Here is a 24,864-nt window from a genome sequence, read left to right on the forward strand (position 1 = left end):
CAAATAAATTCAATACACTTATTATTCTAACACATTAGCAGACATTTCCGACACATTTATAGCAAGAAAAGTTTTCGCGCGATCATTCGATTTTGATTGATTGAAATGGGATGAGAATGGGATTTTATTCGATTTTGTAAAACTTCTCATACACAATATTATATTTGTATACAAATACATCACAAATGACAAATTAAAATATTGACAGCATTACTTATTGCACACATTGCTCTTGGAATGTTTACTAATTGTTTAGAGTTCCGTACAGCAAATATAATAATAATGAAGACATTTTAAAGTTTGCTATTTAAAAATTTAACAAGAAAAAAATATAAATATCACTGCATATAGAATACAATGAGAGACAAAATACTTACTTAAAAAATTATCATATTAATTATTTAAAACACATCTTCAGAATATTAAAGTAAAAAAAAAAAAAAAACGCTTTTGAAAATATTATTAATAAATCAATATAAACTACTAATAATTATATATTATATTAAATTATCAATTCATATATTATTAATAAATAGCAATCAATAACTAATTTTCGTATATTACATATTTATTAAGTAAATACGAGATACAAGTATTAAATACAAAGCAATTCTACTATAAATTAAAAACTATATTTCATACAGTAAGAAAATATTTTAAAAATTACAGAAAAGTTTGTACTTATAAGACTTTAAAAAACTGTCACTAGAAAAGCTTTAAAAAAATTAATATAATAAAACAGTTAAGTCAATATACTAGAAAATCCTTTAAAACAATTCCATTTTCTTTACTTTCTTAAGGCTGGAAGCAACACTGAAACTTTCACAACAATTAAGTTAGACATTTATTTGCAAACATTTTAAACAATTTAGAGATCAGTTACATAATGCACACAAATCCATTATTTACTGCTGTTATTTATTTTATTCATTTCGATCTATTAGATAACATCATCTCCATTGCTCTTCAATAACAGGACATTTTAAATTAATCATATGGATTTTGGCATTTTCCTTTTCCTTCGGATAAGACGATTTCTAATTGATACTTTTTGTAGCAAATTGTAATCTACATATTCACAATGATAGTCTGTGAAATAAGGTATGTAGAAAGCTCTTAGAAGGGGATGTGATCTACAAGAGCACAAAAGAACAATAAGTAATATTTTAAACATAAAAATAACAAAAAAGTACTATCAACATTATGGAAATCAGAACTTCATTCAACATTAAAGAAAATGACTAGTTCCGTGAAATTTTTTAAAGCATAATTATGCACTGTAAATTAAGTTAATCATAGAAAATTTGCATATGAAATATAAAATAACATTTTAAATAATCAATTTAAAAACAGATAGTATTTATATTTTATCTGTACATAAAACTATAAAAATATTAAATTTATAATCAACAAAAAGAATGCAATAATGGGTTATGATTGCTTTTACATTTTCCAAATACATCATACAAAATTAAATTATTAATTACAAAATTAAATTAATTAGTCATGTGTTTCTATTTTACAATTTCCTTAATTAATCACACTACAGTTCAAAATACTGCATGTAAAAAAGTTTCAAAAAGTAAAATCTATGAAAACGGATTTACATATTTGGAAATTGAAGAGGAGAAAAATAATAGTAGTAGAACACAAATGATCCTGCAATGATATTTAATTTGTAATTCCCTTCTTTTTAAAATAAAAAGAAAAATATTTCGGTGTTAGAATAATTTTTATAGAGATTCATAAACATTTAGTAACTTCCTTTTTCAAACTTAAAACTCTTTTCAGCAAAAACAATCAGTAAAAAGAATATATAATAAAAACAATATTGTTGCTTTTATCTAAAAATAAACAAAATCATAAATATAATAAAGAGCTAGGTAATAGAACATTTACTCCAGGAAAATAAAACTAGACAGAAGAACACATCGAACACACTTTTGATAAAAAGTTTTAGTGACATGCATAGTTATTATTTTGATCCATAATAAACATACTAATGATTTCCAGTAGCATTCATCATAATATATGAAATATGTAGGGCAAAAATAATAACGAAGATTTTATCTATCATTCATGAAAAACATTCTATCAAGTATTCATGCACCAACTTCATCTATTGAGAGTAACTTAGAGCATCATATTGATGGAACAAAACATTTGATAATAAATTCTCTAATTATGGAAAAACATATAACTCTAGAAGATTCCAGTACACACTATTAATTATTATCTCCTAAAGAATCTTGTGAATACATTAAATATTAAGTTTAGAGATATTTTGTTCATATTTGATTGAATGTGCAGGTTTTAGACTTCTTATCCTAATATTATGGCAATAAGCTTTCCAAAAGGATACCAATTCAGATATCAGCCTTGTCATATGAGGCTCAAAATTATGAGATCCATCCCAAAATAATTAAGTGTCACTTTATAACAGGACATTAATATAATTAAACACACCATATACAAATAATAATAATATATCTAAACTAAACCTACCACAAGACTACATTATGTCTTTATCCAAGCAACATTATTTAATCCATGGGGTGTCATTTCACCACTGAAGCAGACTAGCACTACTAGGTGGCTGTGAAAATTCTATGCTGGCGGGCCAGTTTCTTTTTCAAATGAGCGATGGAGGATGTAAAATGAATTATTACCAAGGACATCTTTGCTTTACACCCTACATACATAATTTGAAACAAAAACTGGCAAGCTACTGTAAACATTGCACCAAGTTAGTAGTGAAAAGGTTAAGTAATTTTCCTGTTACCTCTGCTCCAGCAAAGAGCATGCAAAATGAAATTAATATAGCTTTTATTTTGTTTTCAAAGCCTATACTTTTAGCAAAGAATAATCATCTGTGGAGGACATCTTAAATAGTGGATATCAGTAATATGAGTAACAGTGTACTTTTCTTTCTAGTCATATTATTTCTGCTAATCATAATATGCACTGTTTCTTCTCTTAAATGCTTGTAATTTTCATTTCTTATCAAAGCTATCTATCAATCATCATCATTAAGTTCAAGCAACTAATAATAGAGAAGCTTAGATTTTTTCCATTCTTTTGTAATAATAATAACAATGGAAAATTAACGCACCTTTGTGTGTCTAGAAATGGAATTGAATATGTGATGTTCCAATTGGGATCCTTAGAATATCTTGGTTCCAAAGATGAATAATTTGGATAGTCTGAATCCACAATGTAATCGCAATTTTTTATATCCACCTATAAGATTTTTTTAAAAATTCTAAATGCAAACACTATATAAATTTATACTAAAAAACATTCAAAAATAAATAAACATTTAAAATAATGGGGCAAAACCAAATGGATTACTTACATATCTGGAAGGTTCTTCTAAATTCTGGTCATTCATATCAGTAGGTATAATCTGAGTTGCATTTGGCAGATCTGAATATGGTTTAGGGAGTTGGCCCTTAAACTCAGATTTTAAAAACTTCAGGTTCCAGCTGAAATAAGGAACAAAAATTATTCAGTATATTGAAAATTGGCCTTTTAAATTATTTTACAAATAGGAGGAAGAAAAAGAAGAAACACATCAAATTCAAGAGGCAGAGCATCTTTTCCTCAATTTGCATATGTGTCTTGTGACCATATGTACTTGCAATCACAAAAAATCTATTAAACCAAGAAGTAATCTAAAATAATTTTCTACATCATATTACAAAAACAGCTGTCATTCAGAAGGGTATCTTTTTAACAATTCATCCTAAATACTGTAAAATCTTGTTTAATCGATTAAGGTTAAACAAAATAGTCTGGAGAGTCAAAAATGTTTCTGAAATCATAAATCCAATAAAACACATACTGTACATTTAGGAATTCTCAGACACAAAGATATAGAAGCATATGAAGAGAATGAATGAGTTGTCGAAGACTATTCAGAAGAAGTTATGGATTACAGTGATGTAGCAAAATGTTGATTCGACAAAACCCTAAAGTAGACAATGGAGTGACAGCGTCAGTTTATAAGTGACAGTTGAAAATCACTATAGGCTCCTATAAATTTTATAATAATAATATTTCATTTAAAGCAACTGAGAAACTACAGTACAAATGTTAATAAAATAATACCCTAAAAGTAGAATAATGCATGAATCAATACTGGCCCATATTCTTCAAGTGAAATGATGGCAGCACATTGCCATTTGAAAATGTTGAAAGAGATGCAAGAATTAAACAAAAATAATTGTGTTATTTGAATGAGTAATTCCTGATAATTACTATGCATATATTGATGCACCTATAATAATCTTAAAATATAATTTTAGTTTTAATAAATTAAAGTGTAGTCTACAAAAACAGTTTCACTTCATTTTGCACTCAGTACATTTCAGAAATACATAATAGATAATTGGATATAAAACAGTAATATATTTCGATTAAACAAAGTTTACAATGCTAGGAAATTTTAGACTCTTATGTTAGATAATGCAAAATGTTTCAAAGGAGAAGAAAAATTAACTTACTTATCAGGCAAAAAGAAACTTGATGGAAACCTATACCATTCTTTCCCCATACATACATTCACAGGATATTCAGGAGGTAAAGGATGCAAATTTTCATCGAGAGAAAATCTGCCAAGTTCCATAAATGTTTCAATCGGTGCATGATAACCTATAAATGCATCATAAATATTTTCATTCAGCCATCAAATAAAATTGTTTTGAAACATAACAAGTATTATAAAAGATCCTCAATTTGAATTGTGATCAGATAACAAGATATTTAAATCCTTAACCAAGGAATACTAAAGGTGGGAAACCACCATCAAGCCCCAAATGACTTTAAAATATATATAAAAGACTATATAAACAAAGTGCAATTATTTTATGATGTATATTATTATATATTATTTTAGTTCATTTATTTAGAAAAAATATACAAAAATAACTTTTCAGAAAGAATAATGGAACAAATGCAGCCTGTTTTCAGGTTATATCTGGCTTTCCATAAATTTGAAGATAAAGATACAGAACTTTTATAACTATTAAAAATGCTGCATTTATAGCAATATGAAGCTTTTAGAAATGAGGCTACAGCTTCATTTGTGGTATTAGATTTTTTAAATTATATTATTTTTATTTATCTTTTTTTAATGAATCCTTGTTGAATTTTGTAGCAAATTTTAATTGCATTAATATTTTTTTCCTCTATTTCAAAAAACTATTTTTGCTCATTCCTGTTAGATTTTCATATTTAAATATCATATTAAAAAATATTTGTATTACATTTATGTAAAACATAAAACATTGTATCGTTTTACAAAAAAAAAAAAAAATATTTCAATGATGAATGATGAAATAGGACATTAAATTTTAAATTCTCATGTATGGATCATTTTAGAAATTAAATTAAATATACAAACAAAGCAAAAAAATAAGATCGTTTTAATTATAAAAAAAAATATAAAAGAAATAAAAACTATTAAATAAAAAATGCAGCACTAACCTTTGTATAAAATAACTGTGCGTGATAAAGATACGATGCAGAACATAGCACAAAAGGATATAGAAATCCAGCTTGTGGAATCCAGATAATCTGTAAACTTTCTTTTCATAAACAACTGATGAAATATTTTCTAAAGAAAAAAAAATTAAGAATTATCAAATAAGATAATATTCAAAGCCCAATCTTCATTACACGTGCACACAACTTTTACTTTTTTATAAATATAGATTTTGAAATGAATCAAATTTTACATTTTAATATAAATAGAAAAAATCTTAATATAAAATTTTCAAAAATATCCTTTAAAAGAATATTTAAAGATACAAATTTTTAATTTAATAACTTGCTAAGTTGTAATTCTTAAATTCTAATTCATTATTAAAAATATTAAAAATTCTTTATATAACTTTTTTTTTAACTCACCAGCAAGTATTGTCAGGATATTTAATTAAAATTTAACTAATTATTCAGTTAATTAATAATCAGTCTATTGCCATTAAAGATACAGAAATGCACAGGATGTTAAAATTTAGTACATTTGAAAGTGAATGAAGAGTTGGATTAAATAAAAAAGTATACTTATTTTCAAAATGCTAAAAAATTAATTAAAAATGTTAAAAGTCTTACATTGTAGCAGAAAGGAACCAAGATCTCGTATTAATCAGTTAATGCCTATTAAGCTTTTTTACAGGATATATTTCATTTCCATAGCTAAATCAAACATTTTTTTTTTTTTTTTTGTCAGATAAATTAATATGTATTCACAGTTTTTTAATCCATTTTCAACTGACATGTGCCACTCAATGTCATATTTTTAACAAGAAAATGTCTTAACTTTATTTTTATTCATTATTATAAAATGATTCATTTTTTTAATTAAAAAAATGAAATTTAAACTGTTTTTTAATTTATACATTTTTTATTTATTATTTTCATCTGAATTGAATTTAAAAAAATCTGTGTAAAAAAAATGTTAGATTCAAGGGCCAAAAATTTTTTTTAACTATACAAACATCTGGCCTTAAAAATTAATTTGCCCTTAAAATAAACCTCAAAAATTAAAATATATAAATCCAATATTTTTCACAATAATGGCTTATTTTAATCAATTATTTATTCTACATAGAGTCACAACTCAAGAAGACAATACAAGGAAAGTTCTATTGCATATTAATATAATTAATTAAATAGTCCTGAATGGGAAGCTAATGTAGTTAATTAATATATTTCAGAAATTCAAAAATTAGTATTCCAAGTAACAAAATTCTATTGTAACAAATAGTTTAGTATTATGGAGCTCTTTTTATAAATCTGGAAACTTAAGACATAATATGTTATGAAACTTCCTGTAGTTCCTTACATACTGTCAACCTGAGTTATTATTATTTGCAAAAAGCAAGAATTCTACACCCCATTCCTCCTAAGAATCCCTAAAAGAGTTTTTCTAAATCGGGGTAGAGGTGGGGGAGGAATGTGGCCTTAAGTAGAAAAACACTAATGTAAATAATAATAATAATAATAATAATAATAAAAATACAAAGGTTTAAAAAAAAAACCAGGAAATTGTATTTCTAATACAATTCATCACACTTAAAAAATACTTTTAAAAACTAAAAGACTTTCATGACTGAAATTGAAATTCTTGATTTACTACAATTCATGGATATATCTAGCAAAAAAAAAAAAAAAAAAAAAAATGATATTTTTGTTACATACCTGCACAGTATCAACGGTGAATGCTCCAGCCAAGCAAATCATGGGATAAATAGGAAACAAAAATCTTTCTTCCTACAAGAAAATCATCACCAAGATTTCTGGAAATCAGAATTTTCAAATAAGCTAATTCAATAAAACACATGCATGAAAGTTTCATAAGACACAGCATTTTTTCATCAGGAATAGTTAATAAATAGAAATCTAGGAAAAATGTTACTCCTTTGCATAAATAGAAATTTGTATTTTAAAAACAAATAAAAAAATATTTGGGAAGATATTTGATAGTATTTTTTAAAATTTTTAATAAGCATGGTTACAAAAAGTAAAACGAATGATAAAATTTAACTACATAAACTAGATTTGCATTACAGGAGCTTCACACAGAAAATAATTTATAATAAATTTATACACCTCAAGTAAAAAGGTAAGCATATGAATTAAAGAAAACAAATAACATGAATTGATAAAATTAGTTTTGTCTTAATATAATTTTATTTATATTCATGAACAATATTTACCTTATGTGCTAAAGGAAAAAACACAACCATCCATAAATACATGGGAGCAAGACACAAATAAAATGGTGGGCTTTTTGAGATTTTCTTTGGAGTTCCTTCTAATGCTCTCAACAATAACTAAGGGGAAAAAGGATATTGTTACAAAATTGTTCGTTTGCTTGTTACAAAATTATAATTAAAATTTATAAATATATCCTAAAATCTAAACAGCATCAAAGTAAATTAAAGTAGCTGACTTTCTCAATCATTTGAAGAATTTATCAGTGGACAGACTCTTGAATGACTTTATATGGCATCTTAAAACTTTTTTGTATGCTATTATTAGCAAAAAGTCCATTATCCTACATACAGTATTTTTTCTTTAAAGTGAATTTTAATGCATATTTCTACAGTGTGCACACTGCTTAAAGATAATGTGAATTATCTTTAATAATTATAAGACTGATAAATATTTTTATTTTCAAGTTCTATATTAAAATTTGATTGTGTATTTGAATGCATCATATATATGCTAAAAATATTGAATAACTGGCTAGTAATAATATTGATGATGAAGACTTTAAAACAAATTAAAATCAAACAGATAAACAAATGGTATATTCCCCTTATAGATGGCACTGAAACCTCCTATGTGCCAACAAATACTTTCAGTAAATCTTTGATTTGGAATTGTCGAGTATCATTTAATAGACCTATACCTCATGCCTGAACCTTTGGGGCAATATTGGCAGATATTTCTAGAAAAGTTTAATCCTAAACTTTTAGATGAATAATAGGGACAAGAGACTGTGTGCAGTGAAATAGTTTCAACATGATAAGCTACTTTCTCATTTTGCTTACTAACAGAAAAGAAGTTGTACAATATTGCCATAACAAGAACAATCTCAACAAAAATATAGAAAACCAAGTGAAAACAAAAGATAGTAAAGATTTTGTACATTTTTTCACCCACATGAATAATATTGTGACTTTTAAAAATCAAAAACAAAGAAATAAAACTTTTTTATACATTTTCAAAAGAAAGACAACAAAATCAAAATGTTTGTTGCAAATTACATAATTAGAATTTAAATTTCATAAAAATAATCTCTACATACTAGGGAAAAATTAGTTAAAACAATAAAGAAAGAAAAATAATTAAAATTTTACGTAATTTCAAATGGATCAATACTCCTCAAAAGACTAAGTTAAATATATTTGATATAAATCTGTATGCATCCAATATCAAACTTAAGGAAAAAGATAAAGATGAAATTTTCAAGTTGATCAGTTTAAACTTTGAGATTATGTTATGTAAATAAATAAAAAAAGAAAAGAAAATTACCAGCTTTGCCTTAATAATAAAAGTGCACATATGAACTTAAAAATCCTGGTAATACACACATTTCCTGCATTTCCCTCCATAGCTTAAATCTATGGTTTACCCCATGTATGTATTTAAATTCAGCAACTGCTAGCCTACCCCATGTGAGACATACAGACACATTGAGAAACATAGTATTTCCTGATAATATGTTTTAAATTGAAGAAAGAAAACTTTTCTCTCATCCACAGAAATGCCCCTGAAAATTTTCGAAATTTGTCATGAAATCAATTAATTAAAAATGAATGAAAAAAGATCTTTCAATTATTCTTATTTTAAAATAGCAAGAAATGTTCAAATATTGATCTAAAAAATATGATAAAGTTAGAATGTCAGATAAAAAATCTTGATTTTTAAAAATTTTCAGGAAAATTGACTATTTATAAAATTTTTGCAATATCTAGTAAATTACATTTAGAAGTACAAAAAAAAAATAATCTTCTTTAAAATAACAATTATTTGTTCTCAAAACTGCTGCACTAATTTTTTCCCTATGATCATTAGAAATAATTTACAACAATATCTGTATGAAAAATCACTCCAAACAGAATATAAAAGAACAAATTTTCTATATTAAATTTCAAAATTTAGATTTTGAGGTATATGGAATTACCATTATAATTATTTGTGCATTAAATTTTATGACTGTAATTGTAACACAATTATCTGGGACTTACAGACACATACAAACTCTATCTTTTATTAGATGGTAATAAGATAATTCCTTTAAAACATTAAGTTTAGATTATTTTTTTTAAGCTATAAGAATAGTGTCATATATTGGACAATACTGATCAACTTGGACTTACTATGTCCTAATTACATTACTTGGATTAATCTAAAAGCAGTAATTGTACAATTTTCCCTCCTTACATGGAAAGAGGCTACACAGAATGCAATGATATCATACATTTTACACAGTTATATTATTCCAATTGCTTTTAGAATATAGAACTCCTTTTGAAAGTTTGTACTGGCATTGTTAAATACCCCATTTGTTAACAAAGTAAAACGAAATGTAATAACAAATTAGAAATTATATCCTTACCATAGCAGGTATTGCAATCAAAGCAGCAAGAAATACGATGTTGAAATTCAAAAATCCATTCAGAAAGTAAAATGAACAGGGCTCAGTACCTAAAATTTGGAATAAGAAAATAAAATTAAATCATTAAACTGAAAAAATTAAAAAAACAAACATATCACTAAAAATACCAAATGAATTTTCATTTTAAATGAAGGCATGAAAATTTAAAATACTTGCACTGCAATGGAATATAAATAAAGGAATTAAAATCTTAATATAATGATTTTCCATTTAAAAAATTCTTTTTCTTTTAAAAAAAGAAAAATGTTTTTTAAGATTATAAAATGCTTATTTTGTATAAATTCGAACATAAAAATAGAATTTAAGGTTTTATTGTTGTTAAGATCATTAAACTGTTGTTCATATTAATAAAAAAAGTATAATATTTGGAAATTGCATCGTAGTTCTTATATACAAGGTGGTCATAAAAAAACTTTGTCGATATATAGACCTTTAGTGGCTGATCCATTCAACCAATCAAAATGAGATTTCAGATATAGTTATTCAAAGGAATATTGTGAATGATAAAAAAATGGCATTTATGTTTATGATTATATGTACAGAAACTATAAATTTCTGAATGGCAACACCTATTTTTTTCCTGTCACAAAATACTCAGCACTGAAAATACTAATGAGCATTGGAATGATAAGTGCATCATAAAAAAACAACTCTACAAATCGCCTTTCATTATAAAATGCACCTCATTCATAATATACAAAGGGGCCAGTTGTTATCAAAATCTTATTAGAATATTTGACAGATACATTATTGATGATCCTCCGCATCCAACACTTGGGTGCGCTGGCATGAAAACATGCCGAATACAGAGCACAGTAGCTTTAGAACTATTGTTTTCAGTACATCCAATATAAAAAAACTGCATCTACTGCAGTTTGTATGTGTCCTGAAGTCACTATATGATGTTTTTCATAACAGTGTTCTCAGTACCGCCTGATCGACTGGAACGCAGTTTTCCACAGGTATAGCCATTTGTCATGAATTTCCTTTTTTAATAAAACATTGCTTATATGTATTTAGCATGTAGAACATTTTAGTAATGAGCCACATATTTAGAGACTGTTTGACAATAAATATACAAGGCTTCTGTGGCAATCATCCCATTTTGATAACAGTGTATAACCAATTCATTGCAAACTTAACTCTAACAGAGTCATACGAGCTTAAGACTGAAGAACTAAAACTGCTGCTGCACTTTTTATTGCTTTTCGAAGCTACATATCTGCCGAAAGGTGTTCTATGATTGGTGCATAAAACTGCAATGATGGGTAAACCAATCTTTTTGTTGCTGCTGTATGCTGAGCTGTTTTTTGTGCAAACATAACAGGTCTGTTTTTTGTAAAAAACACATCATTCCAACTCTCTTTATGGTTTTCACGTGTTCCCAGCATTTTGTGACAGGAAAAAAAAAGACATTTCCATTTGAAATTTTCTACGCTTATAACCAAAAAAAAAGAAAAGAAAAAAAGCCATTTTATTGTTGTTAGATGAATCTCGAGTTCATACCTCTGAATAACTATATCTGAAATCTCATCTTGATCAGCTGTTAGGGATCAATATAACGGCAAAGTTCTTTTATGACCATTCTGTATTTAAAACATATAGTTGCATGTGGAAAAAATTAAATTAAAAGTAGTTTGTTTTAACACATTTTTGCATAGGAGCTGAAAAATATATTATAATTCTTATTAAATAATTATATTCACTAATGTAAAGCAATAAAAATTTTAATCATAACAGCAAATTTTAAATTATCTATTATGAATATTCTTCATGGTAATTAGTAACAGAATAAAAATTTGTTCATGTTAAATTTAAATATGAAGAATATATGAAAATTTACATACCAAAGGCTACATTTTATACACATATGAAAATAATCAAATTAATATTATACTTAAGTGAATAATAACTATTTATTTTCCCATTCTTTTTTAAGTATTTGTAAATAAACAAAGGAAAAAGTATTTCTTGTTCATTATATTAAGAAATATATTTAGTGTCTTACTTAAAATCTATTCTAAATATATTTTGTATTTGAAAAACTGTTTAAAGACCAATCTAAACAATATGCTAATGATAGTTGACATCAAGAACAATTGTACTATACATGTTTAAAATCTTATATATATATTTTTATTCTTCATTTTCTGTTAAATTCAATTAAACACTCTTATGGAACACTATATTGATGCAACATACAAATACACACAAAATTTCTTCCAAATAACCTTCTGCAGTAAATAATTTTTACCTACATACTTTTCAAATATATATATATATTAATAAGAGTTATGGTCTTGGAAATAAATATTCTACTACTAGAGAAAAGGCCAATTTGGCCACCTTAGAGGCTAAAAAACATCTGAAAAATTAACAATTTTTTAAAACAATAAGACATTAAAACCAATGTCCTTAAAACAAAATTAAAAAGACCAAGTAAGACCATACCATATAAATCTGGCCCATGAGATGTAAATACATTGTAGAGGACAATATTTAAGGGTGCAAATACGAGCTTTCCAAAGTGTCTTGAATCAACCAAAACTAATGGTATCTAAAAAAAATTTTGTAATGTATTTCAAAGATTATAATTATTATAAAGGATGAAATCTCAGAATTTAAGCATAATTGATAACAGCCAAATAATAATTTTTAAAAATATGAGAAAAAAGAACAACTGCAAATAAAATTGAGTGAAAGAATGCAAAAATATTGAAAGCTTTAGTACCTCAGCTTCCTTTAAAATATGTTGTTAAACAATTTTTAGCTACAACTGAAATTTCCTATTATCCCCAATCTTTTTTCTTCAAAAAATTGTAATATTACTCATAATGTTAAGTATCTTTTTTGTATTTCACTATACATCAATCATATGACTTTACAAATTGTATGATAATATCTGTTGCGTTTACTAGATTAAGATGAGTAATTTTCTATATACTAAAAACTAATGATAGAAAAAATAAAAGGGAGTATGGATATTATTAATTTACCCTCAGATCTCTAATAGAAGCTGAAACAACTTTGCTCATTATCATATCACAAAAAGAAAATCTTTACCAAATCCTTCCAAAATGGAAACTGTACGTTATGCACTATAAAATCTAATGTTAGAACACTATCTACTTAGATAGTCTTCTAATATTATCAAAATATCTAACATTATCATCATTAACAAATTATAAAATGACAGAAAGCAATTTACCCAATAATTGCTTGTAATTATTATTGTAATGAAACAAATGCATTTAAAAATGAATATTTTAATGTAGAATTTTTATGACTTACAAAATTTATACCTTCTATTTTATCATTTTACTACTGTTGTTTTGTCAAAATATATTTTGACAAAAAAGAAAAAAAATTAAAACATGCAAGATATAATTTCTGCAAATCAACTTTTAAAATTATCTTTTTCTTTTACCCTTAAAATTTAAGAACTATGCATTGTTTTTTTATAATCATTCATATATATTTCACTCGTAATAAAAATTATGGTCAAAAACCAAACAAAAAAAATGCTTTGATTTTACAAAATAGCATCATAACTCACTATTGTGAATGTGTTGACTTTTCATATTGCATTCAATCATAAGTTTATTAATAAAACAACTGTAACAATTTCAGTACATCATCAATAGCTCCCTTTGAGTCAATGATTAAAATTACATTCTCATTATGTATATTAAAATTATATTCTTATAACAGATATATAAAGCAAAGAAATAAATTACCATAAAAAATACTGTGATATTAGCATTTAAATCACTGTATTAAAATGAACTTCAATATAATGAATGCAATTAGGCATTTTTTGGTTTGGAGAGCAAACAATATGATGCTCCTTTCTTAATAACTGAACACAATTTTAAAAAGCTTTACTTGGTAAACAATCTAACAACCTATTCTGGTATAATATTTTCAACAACTTTGTCAAAATATATTCTTTTATTTATTTTTAATATACATCAGATGAAACAAATGATTAAAGTAATAAAATTCATGGCAATTTATATATAATCATCAGTTAATGATTTCCTTGCTTATAAATAAAATCATTTAATTACCAGGATAAATTATAAAGACATAATAAAACTCAAACAAATATAACATTAAAAACTGTAGAACAGGACATATCAAACAGAAAGTAACATAAACATTTACATGAATATTCTAATACATTATAAATAAATAATAAAATTAACTATGATTTTAATAATTTAATATGAACAAACAATATAGTTCTAATATTTTATAGTTTATATTTTCATTAATATATTTATTTGCAACTTAGTGTGATAATTTTTTATTGAAATGACCATGCCTTGCCTCTGCCCAGTTGTCTTACACAACTGACTAGTCAGAAATCTGGTACTACTTCAATCAAAGTTTAAGAAATGCTTTATAAAATAGAAGTAAAGTAGTAAATAAGAATTTTTTTTAAAAAAGAAAAATAAATTACTAAAGATACTTACTATAATTAAAAACAACGATATGAACGACCATTTAATAAAATGCAACAGCTTCTTCTTCAATATGATCATGTCATAGGCTATTGGTAATCTGCAATAAATACATAAAAAAAAAAGATTTTAAAAATATAAAAACTTCATAAATAAGATCCAGAGAAAAAGTTAGTAAAAAGAGATAAATATATTAATTGCTTCTTCAATTAATCACAGTTGTATTTTATTCAATTATATAGAAATAATAATATATTCAACACAGACTGACATATGACTCTTGATGTTTGCTTATTTCAAATTTCAACTAAAATTACTGCATTAGTTCAACATTCATCTTAAATGCATGCTCCAAGGGGAGGAGAATTTCCATTATTTTAAATAAAGCAATGATTATATAATTCTTAATATTTTTCATTCATATTGAACTTGAACAAAAATATTGAGTATAAATTCAAAATCATATTTCTTTTAAGCAGTGTCAAATGTTAATTTACTGTTTTAAACATTAAATTAAATAAAAGCAAATTGAATTTAGAATATCATTATTTACATTTAAGATACAGTACACTCCCTATTATCCGCGGAATTGGGTGGCGCGGCCGCCGCGGATAACAAAAATCGCGGATAATCCGAAAAAAGCTAAAAACGGGTATAGCAAAAGAGAAAACAGTCATTCCAACTTTGAAAAATCGTTTTATGTACAATAAAGCGTAAAATAAACAGCAGGAAATGTTTAACTAACGCTTAATATTTTAGTATATCACTCAAAACTAACCTAAAATGCATTTTGTTAATGAAAACAGAAAAGTGCTTTGTACTTACGAGAGGCGTCAAGGATACACAGAAAAATTAATACATATGTACTGTTTTAATACTGTAATGTATTATGTAATTACAAAAGCATATCTGTAAAACTGCGCCTTTTTGAAAAAAAAAAAAAAAAACTTTGTGCGGCAGGCGCAGATAATCTGCACCGCGCATAACCCGCCCGCGGATAATCGGGAGTCTACTGTAATTAGAATTTCACTAATAACAATTTGAAAAATGCAATACCGCAAGTTGAATTTCTGTAAGGACAAGATTTAGAAAGTGCATACATCAAATAAATATAATTAGGCAATTTTTCTATTGTATTATTTCCCATCACGACTTAGCTATATTGTGCAGTAAACAATGAATGGAATAAAAAAAAAAAATTCATTAATACTAATATTGACCATTAATAACTTCATTGCTTAACAATTTTAATAAGATTCAAAATCTTTCTTGTTATCAGTCAGTGACATAACAAAAAGATGATAGGATTTGAAAAATGCTACCAGCAAATGAGTCAACATACTACAACTATATAGGTAGATGGAAATTCATACTGTCGTGCTCTCCAGTACTGAAAAATGGAATCTATACTAAACACTTATCAGTGGTCCATTCTGATAACTTATACCACTGCTACAATAATAATAAACAAAAAAGATGTTTTCGAAACCGCAATTGAATGCTGAAATTATCATATATACCTATATACCTCAAATATTTTTGTTAAGTAACTGCCATTTTAGCATTCATATAATTATGTTATTGATTCTTATCATAAAACACTTACATAAGATTTTGATACATATAATATATATATATATATAATGCATTTATGTAATAAATACACTTACCCTAGAATTACAGCAAATGGCCAACCAACTAAGGTACTGACAGCTGTTGCAAACACTGCAATCTGAAATAATAAAAGAAAATTTTGAAAAAAAATTATTAAATTTTAATTCTTTTTATTTATATTATAACATATTTCCTTATAATTTTTGCTACATAAATGTTCTTTATATAGAAAGCATTTTAACTATTCTATAAATATTTCAGAAACTTTTTCTCCCAGTTTATTTTGCACACTAATTGAGTATATGGAGTATTAATGCATAGTTTTAAAGATTTTGCATAAACTTCTGTGTGTGATAGGATGATTCAAGTTTATGTAAATCACACATCAAATTTTCAAAAGTTATTTTTGTAAATTTCGAAAATGCATTAAAAATACTATTTCAGTACATTGTATGATAAAAAAATAACTAAATAAACACTTCTTTTATATAATCTAAAATGTATTTTACAGTACATAGATATTTATCTCCACCTAAAATCATCTGCTTTGATTTGGATTTGGTGAAAAAGTACTAATTGACCAGCTAAGTTTTAATGAACAAGAATAAGTGGCATCAAAGAGGATTTTAAAATTCAAATCTTGTTTTCCCATAATTTGAATGGAGAAAAAGCACTTTCTTGTGATTTGAAGTTTTTTAAAAAATTTTATGATCATATGAAAATTATAATTAGCAAAAATTATAAAAGAAGACATTACTTCATATTTTTGGATAAACCATGCAGCTAAAGCAATGCTTGAAAGGTACATCGAAAATGAACTTGGAAGGAAAGCAGTTGATGATATAAACATGCCAGAACTTAAAGTCAGAAATGTAAGCATGAGTCTTCCTATATTTGGTCCAAAATGACAGCAGACTGCACTAATGGAGAAAATAAAAATATTATTGAAAGAACCTTATTTAATAAAAAAGCTACAAATATATTAAAAATAGTATCAATTTTAATGAACAGAAAACTGTTAATAAAAGGAAATAATTTTAAATTAAAGGTCAAATTTTATCCTTGAAATTTCCTTGTAATATAATATATATTCAATAATGAAATAAAATATATAAAGCAGTGTCAAAAAGAGTAATCGATTCTTATGCAAAAATAATATTCTACTCTTACTCAATCATATCTAGCTTTGAAAAAATATAAAAAAATTCATTAATGTTTTACTTTTACAATACCCTGCAACCTTGGAACATTTTAATTCAGGTATAACAATGTCTCCTCTTAGAGCTAAGCTAAGACTATTTTGGGACAGACTTTGTAATTTTGAATTGCAGTAAGATGACAAGGATAACACCAGCTTGTCACACCTTTCAATGGGAAGACATTTGACCCAGTTGGATTTAATATGCACAAACCATTTACTTGGTAGTTCCTCAATGGATTTGGTTTTCGAACTTGGAACCCTACAGTTTCAAAGCCAAGACCCCCCCCTCCCCCCCCACACACACACCAATCCACAATCAAGAATGGAAGCCAGGGATTATGGTGACTCTCACCTCACTCTAAATACGATCCAGTCATAGCAGGAAAGGTGAAACACTCACTTTTTAACCATACCAAATTACATCTTGAACTTTTCCTCTTCAACATTGATGAAATGAGTAAGATGTTTAAATTGAAAAGAAGAATTTTCAGATAGATACATGATTGATGAATTAAAATCATGAATGAATCTGTTTACACCACAAAAAATAATTGTCTTCCAACTACATTTAATTTTACATTAATCACTTTCAAGCTATAATGTACATCAAGATATTCATGATTCTTATCAGATGTCTTTAGTTTGACAATAAAATAACACATAGTGAATGGTATAAATTTAACAACTTTATTTTATAAAGAACTCAAGGAATATACCTTCAATAAAGTGCAGGATATAAGGTATACAAACTAATAATATTTTGGGAAAATACAGAAATGTGTTTTTTTTTTTTTTTAAATGGAACAAGCTTAGAACAAGTCAAATTGACTTCATATTTGAATATAAATTGCAAAACTGCTAAAAGGCATATATATTGTTATAAATTCTATAATTTGAATATCTTGGTAAGATTTTGGCAATTTGATAAACATGGAATTGCAAAATTTCTGTTCTTTTACATGAAATTTGAGTCTCCAAGAGTATATAAAAGCTTTACTGCAATTGCTGATTAGATAGTTACTGTAGAGTTTTGATTGAGTTAGTGTGATATATGATTATGGGAGTTAAAGATAAAACTGCTGAACTTGGCAGAGAATTTAAATGAATTTACTGCATAGTATATTGAATTTTTCAAGGGTTCTGTGAGTGAACCAGTTTGAAGTTTATTAATCAACTGAAGACTACATTATATAATTTTTCCTCGAAATGCTTTGTATTTATTTTTATAATAGTGTTATTTTTAGCAATTTTACATACATAAAGACAGAGTAACTTAAAAAATCAATAATAAATCAACTAACCGATAAAAATAAAGTTCACAAAGAGCACAGCAGAAGGCAAACAAGCATCTCAAATAGTAAAATACCAATATCTGGAAGAAGAAAAGAAAAGGAAAAAAAAAAAAAAAGAGTTTATAAATCATTTAAAGTAATTATTATTTAATTTAAACTAATAAAATTCATAAAATTATATAAAACATTTTTTTTCATTATTATATGAAACTATTCCTTGTGAAAAAATTCAAATGATTTTCATCCATAATGGAACGTACCTTATTTGACTGCAACAATGTCCCATATATGTAACATGGAACAGCATGAATCCACAAATATGCATATGAGCGAATTGCATAAAGTGGTGAGTATTCCCAAGTTTGAAACCCTTTGCCATGGAGTAAAAAATGCATCTATAAAAGTAAATGCATTAAAATATCTTGAAATTTTCATAAATAACTAAGAAAATATTTTTTATTTAATACATTTGTTAAGTTGTTATTTTTCCTTATTTTTTTTTCCTACATAGATACTTAGATATAATATTATTAAATAAGGAAAGGAGAAAATTAAAAAAAAAAAATGAATAATTGAATGTTACATTAAATAAATTTGTAATACAAAAAATACAATTGATTTAAATAGCAAATTTAATATTATCTTGAAATATTTGAAAAGAATATCCATATAATTAAATATAATGATTCATATTTATATATAAAGAAACATATCATTCTTCATAATAATACAAATCTGACATTGGTATTATTGTGAAGAAACAAAAATCAGAAAATCAACAACTAAAAATTTAATTATATGGTTTTTTAAAAAAAATTTTAACTTTCAATTAAAGAAAAACATGTAGTAATTGTCATTGATTATTACAAAAAATGTCCAGTTATGGCTTCATAGCGTTGAAAATTAATAATTGGCATTAGAACTCATTTTATCCTTATTAATAAACAATTAATTAAATATAAAAATTATAAAATAATTGTAAAAAAAAAGAATGTGGTGAATTAAAACCATAACAGGCATATAAAATATTTTTTTAACAATCTGAAATTCATCGTAGATCAATATTCCTCATATAAAGTGCAGGACACTCCTCAGAATATCTTTCATCTATTAAAATAAAAATTCAAAAGTGGAGAAAAGTCCTCTTAATTAGCTCTTTATATAATCATCTACTTTTAGAATAAAAAACATCAATAAAACAAGGATTTACAAAGACATAATTACTAGATTAGGTGAATATGTATAAATAATAATAACTTACAGGTTCCCAATAATTGTAGACTTCATCACAGTCTGATATATTACTCCAAACTGCAGCACAAAGACGTGCTGATAAAAGTATTTTGATAGCTGTATATACAGATGGAGTCCATGGCAAACTAACTTTTGAGTCAGTGTTTATTTTTCTAAAGGAAATAAATAAAGTAAGTGAGTATTTTAGATTCAAGGGCTATATTTGGCCAAGTTAGGCAAATAACAAGTATGAAAATATGTATAGAATATAGCTGTTAATAAAAGTAAGTAGGTTCAAAGCTATTTCATTTCATTTTAATCTTATATTCTGATATATATAAAAAAGAATACAACCTACATATGATTAATTTGTGATATTATTAAAATCTGGAAGTAATTTTCTATTACCTTTATAAAAGCTTTTGTCAAACAGCAACTTTGATGTGAAAAGTTTTCTTTCGTTTTGTATTTTTGAAAGTGTGACTTTTACTGATGAGTGCTTAAATACAGTAACTTCCAACATGAGCATACATTTACCAGTATAAAAATCTTATGCTCAATTCATTATACCAGGTTCATGTCAAGCTAGAAAATTACTTTTTTTTTTTTCAGATGGAAAATTTTGCTTTACATATTATTTTTATACTCCATCTATAAAAAAATTGCTAATCAGTCAAAATATATCAAAAATATATATCATGGAACAAGTTATATCACATTTCATTTGTTTATTTACAATACAAGTTCAATAAGAATTTTCTGATATGGCTTGATTTCTTACACAAATATATTCATTAATTTATTACATGATAAGAAAAACTACCTACTAACACTGTCACTATGCCAAATGTCATACAATGAAAAATCATTAAAAATATGGTGAGTCCTCCCCTTCCAAAGAACCAAGCCAAATTCTTTATGATTGCCAGATCTTGGGAAACTAAGCCAAAAACTGGAATTCATATTAATATGAATACTGACACATTAATTCTTCAGTCTCAATTTTAAAAAGATTCAAATTAATAAGCTATTTCTGAGTGGACTATTTGATAGATGATTTAATATTATTATTTAATATTTAATTTATTAAACTGTTGTCAAATAATAATAATGTTGATATTTCTTCCTCTCTTCAAACTTACCTACAACACCAGCAAACAAATGCCTGCCCCTCTATATCAGATTTAACATGCACCAGCTTTATATAGATGATATTTCGTTTTCGAAATGTATTTCAGAAACTGGAACACCAGGCTTATAAATTTTTTTATAATTAGAAACCTTAACACGACACCAATATGGTTCTTTATTGCCAATTACAAATATGCAGTTGACATGAATCATCAGCTGTATGATTGAATAACAAAACTTTATTACCAAAATTATTTACAATATATATATATATATATATATATATATGCCCATTAAGGTATTTTAAAATCAACATCATTTTCTTATCTTGGATATCTTCCATTTTATTTTTTATAAAAAATGACAATGCATACATTTAAAATGAAATAACTTGGCAAAATCTGAATCTGTGCATATGAACTCTTTTACATAGCATAGGATAAGGTGACCATTCGTACTGATTTTACCAGTACAGTACTGGTTTTCAGGGCGTAAGTCCTGGTTAGTCATTAAACAAAACCAGTACACGAAAAGTACTGGTTTTAGATTAAAAAAAATTAAAACAAAAAAGTAATAAAATAAAAATAGTAAAATTAGAACTGGCAACCCTGATAATTCCATGTGATATCGTCAGGTGTCGCATGAGCAGGACCGCCACGACGTCATACAAGCCAGTGGTGGTCTGATGTACTAACTACTGTGATGTACCTACCTTATTATTATCATCATGGCGGCAAAACGACGAAAGTGCGTATTTAATGATGATTTAAAATTAAAATATACATTTATTAAAGAAAGTAATAATATTGATCCTAGTGAAGTATATTGTGAAAAATGTAGAAGTACGTTTTCTATTGCAAATAGTGGAAAAAGCGACATTGAAAACCACATAAAAACAGTTAAACACAAACGAGCAGTGTCAGCAGCAATTGCAAGTTCGAGTATGACATCATATTTTAAGAAAAAAGAATTTGAAACTGCCGAGAAGAAAATAGCTGTAGCTGAAGGTTTGTGGGCATATCATACAGTTATGCATAATCAATCTTTTCGATCAATGGACTGTACCTGTAAACTTATTAAGGCATATTTCGATGCTAAATTCACATGCTCTAGGACCAAATGCGAAGCTATAATCACCGATGTACTTGTCCCTTATGCAAATCAAATATTGGATGAAGATTTGAGAAACGTAAGTTTTATATCAGTGTATTCAGACGCCTCAAATCACAAAGAAATTAAACTTATTCCTTTACTTGTCAGATATTTTTCATACAAGAATGGAATACAGGTAAAAATTATTGAAGTAAAGGATTTGCCAGGAGAAACGTCTGACATAGTTACCCAATATATTGTAGAGGTCTTAAAAATTCATAATTTAGAAAGCAAGATATTAGGGTTTTGTGCCGACAACACCAGCACTAACTTTGGAGGCATGCGAAGAGCCGGGAAAAATAATATTTTTACCAACCTAAAAGCTACTTTGGACGGACGGGAGCTTGTGGGAATCGTTTTCTCAGCGCATCTTTTAAACAATTCTATACAAACCACGGCGGACTGCCTTCCAATTGATATACAAACTTTAATTACCAAGATTTACTCTTACTTTTACATTTATACTGTGTGCGTGAATTAAAAGAATTTTGTAGACATAGAATATTAAAAACTTTTGGGTTACAGTGCTACACGGTGGTTAGCGTTACGAGCAGCTATTGAGCGTGTGTTGGAAATATTTCCTGCATTAAAATCGTATTTTGCGTCTAATGAAAAAATTCTGACAATTACTAAAAATTATTTTGAGAATCCTGAAACCGAATCTTGGCTTTTCTTTCTCCATAATGTGTCGTCAATGTTTCATAACAAGGTTTTAAAGATAGAAGGACAAGATATTTCTATGTTGGAAACAAATATCATTTATAAGGACATTAAAGCCAAAATTGCTGACAGGATAGCAAGTGTGTTTCTGCCCCTGCAAGTTCGACAAAATTTAAAAAAGCTAGAAGAAGACGGCTTAGTTAAATCGAATATTTTCAAAGAAAAAGTGGTGGAATTTTACAGTACATGTTTTCAGTATCTGGAAGAATGTGAAGGCCATTTTTAGGGAATTGAGAAGTTTAATTGGATTACATTAAACATGAAAACTACGCATCAAATGGTTCAAGTATGCAGTGACTATTTAATTCAACATTATCCGGAAATAAATTTAATTGAGCTCTTAGATGAAATCTGTTTCCTTCAGCGCTACACCACAGATGAGAAACTTGGGCATTGGAAACAAAATTGTGTTTCGGTATCAGATAGGTGAATTGAAATTTTTAAAACCTTTAAAGAAAATGATGTGTCCAATAATATTGGCAAATTGGTAGAGTATTGCCTCTGTATGCCAGGAACTAATGCACCGACCGAACGGGTTTTTTTCTTTATTAAACAACATCTGGACTAGCGAGAAAACCCAATTGAAAGTGGAAACTTTGAAATCCTTGTTGATTGTCAAAAATAATTTAAATGCAACCTGTATGGAATTCTATGAAAATATACAGGAAAACAAAAATTTGTTAAAAGCAATTCACTCCTCAGAAAAATATAAAAAAACAAACTAAATTAAATAAATCCTTATGTTTTATTATGTTATTATATTAAGTATGGCTTATCATGTTATGTTTATTATGTTTTATTTTTATATTGTAAAATCATATTTTAGTTTTCACATTTCTTGTGTTTAAATAAACGCAACATTTTTTGATATCTAAAAGTTTTGTATTTATTTAGGTATACAGGTTGGCCGTTGGGTGAATTTTTGATAAAAATTTATAAAATATGGGCCTGGCTGGTCAAAATTCATGTTGTCCTGGTTCCAGGTTAAAAAAAATGGTCACCTTAGCATAGGAGTACATCAGATTTCTATCATTAGTTAAATTACTAAATATTTTCATATTTTTGATAATATCATGCATACTATAAATCAAAAAATAAAATTCTTTAATAATTACAAATAATTTATAATAATAATAATTTAAAAATTAATAACACACAAACTAAATAGTGCAAATTTAGTGCAACAAAGTTGTACATTTTATTATAAATTTTTAAAATTCATAACTCAATGCTAATAAAAAAAACAAATTTTTCTTCATTATTAAGTCAAAAATTTGCTAAATTATTAGCATAAATTTTAAAATTTGAATAAGAAGTTTCTGTAATATTACATTTTGAAGTTTGCTAAACTTGGAAATATAAACTTACTCATTAGTTGATTCCACAGATGAAATTTTCATTTCTCTCGTACTCTCTCTCTTTGACTTAGCATGTTGTCTGCTTCTAGGTGGCATTTTACTAAAGAAAAATTCAGAACACTTAACAAAATAATTTCTTTAAATCAATTTATTTATAATTAGATCAGAATAATATAATAAACCAAAAAACACGTTATGGAAAAACGCAAATTCTAAGAAATTAACAGAGAAAGAAAATTAAAGTTTTTAGATGTATTTTAAAATATACATTTAGACATCTAATTTACAAAACATACAATACCATTTTCAGTAAAAACTACAACACTTACTCAAGATTTAAAACAGCAGATAATTTTATATAAATTAAATCAGATGATATTACTCGTAATATTAGTAAAATTTTAATTGTTCGGCATTTCTAGCCTAGGATTAGTAAATAGCAAAGTCGGCTATTCGAAAAATAAATAAAACAGACGATATCGTAAACAAAATTTTACTATTGCCA

At 26.2% G+C, this 24,864-nt stretch overlaps 1 protein-coding gene across 1 annotated transcript; it reads right to left on the minus strand.

The window, feature by feature from the left end:
- Positions 1 to 663: 663 nt before the first annotated feature.
- On the minus strand, positions 664 to 24,850 carry LOC129957090 (alpha-1,2-mannosyltransferase ALG9-like). The gene is made up of 17 exons (XM_056069233.1): positions 24,689 to 24,850; positions 24,370 to 24,459; positions 20,027 to 20,171; positions 19,026 to 19,160; positions 18,775 to 18,845; positions 17,030 to 17,192; positions 16,329 to 16,390; positions 14,671 to 14,758; positions 12,644 to 12,749; positions 10,133 to 10,221; positions 7,722 to 7,838; positions 7,204 to 7,275; positions 5,488 to 5,617; positions 4,506 to 4,653; positions 3,356 to 3,485; positions 3,113 to 3,240; positions 664 to 1,133 (listed from the first exon to the last, which is right to left on the minus strand). Exons 2-17 carry the CDS (start codon positions 24,453 to 24,455, stop codon positions 992 to 994), a joined length of 1,812 nt encoding a protein of 603 aa, XP_055925208.1. The 5' UTR covers positions 24,456 to 24,459; positions 24,689 to 24,850; the 3' UTR covers positions 664 to 991.
- Positions 24,851 to 24,864: the final 14 nt, after the last annotated feature.

The sequence above is a fragment of the Argiope bruennichi genome, chromosome 11 (assembly GCF_947563725.1).
Source record: "Argiope bruennichi chromosome 11, qqArgBrue1.1, whole genome shotgun sequence".
In the NCBI taxonomy this organism is placed as follows: Eukaryota; Metazoa; Arthropoda; class Arachnida; order Araneae; family Araneidae; genus Argiope; species Argiope bruennichi.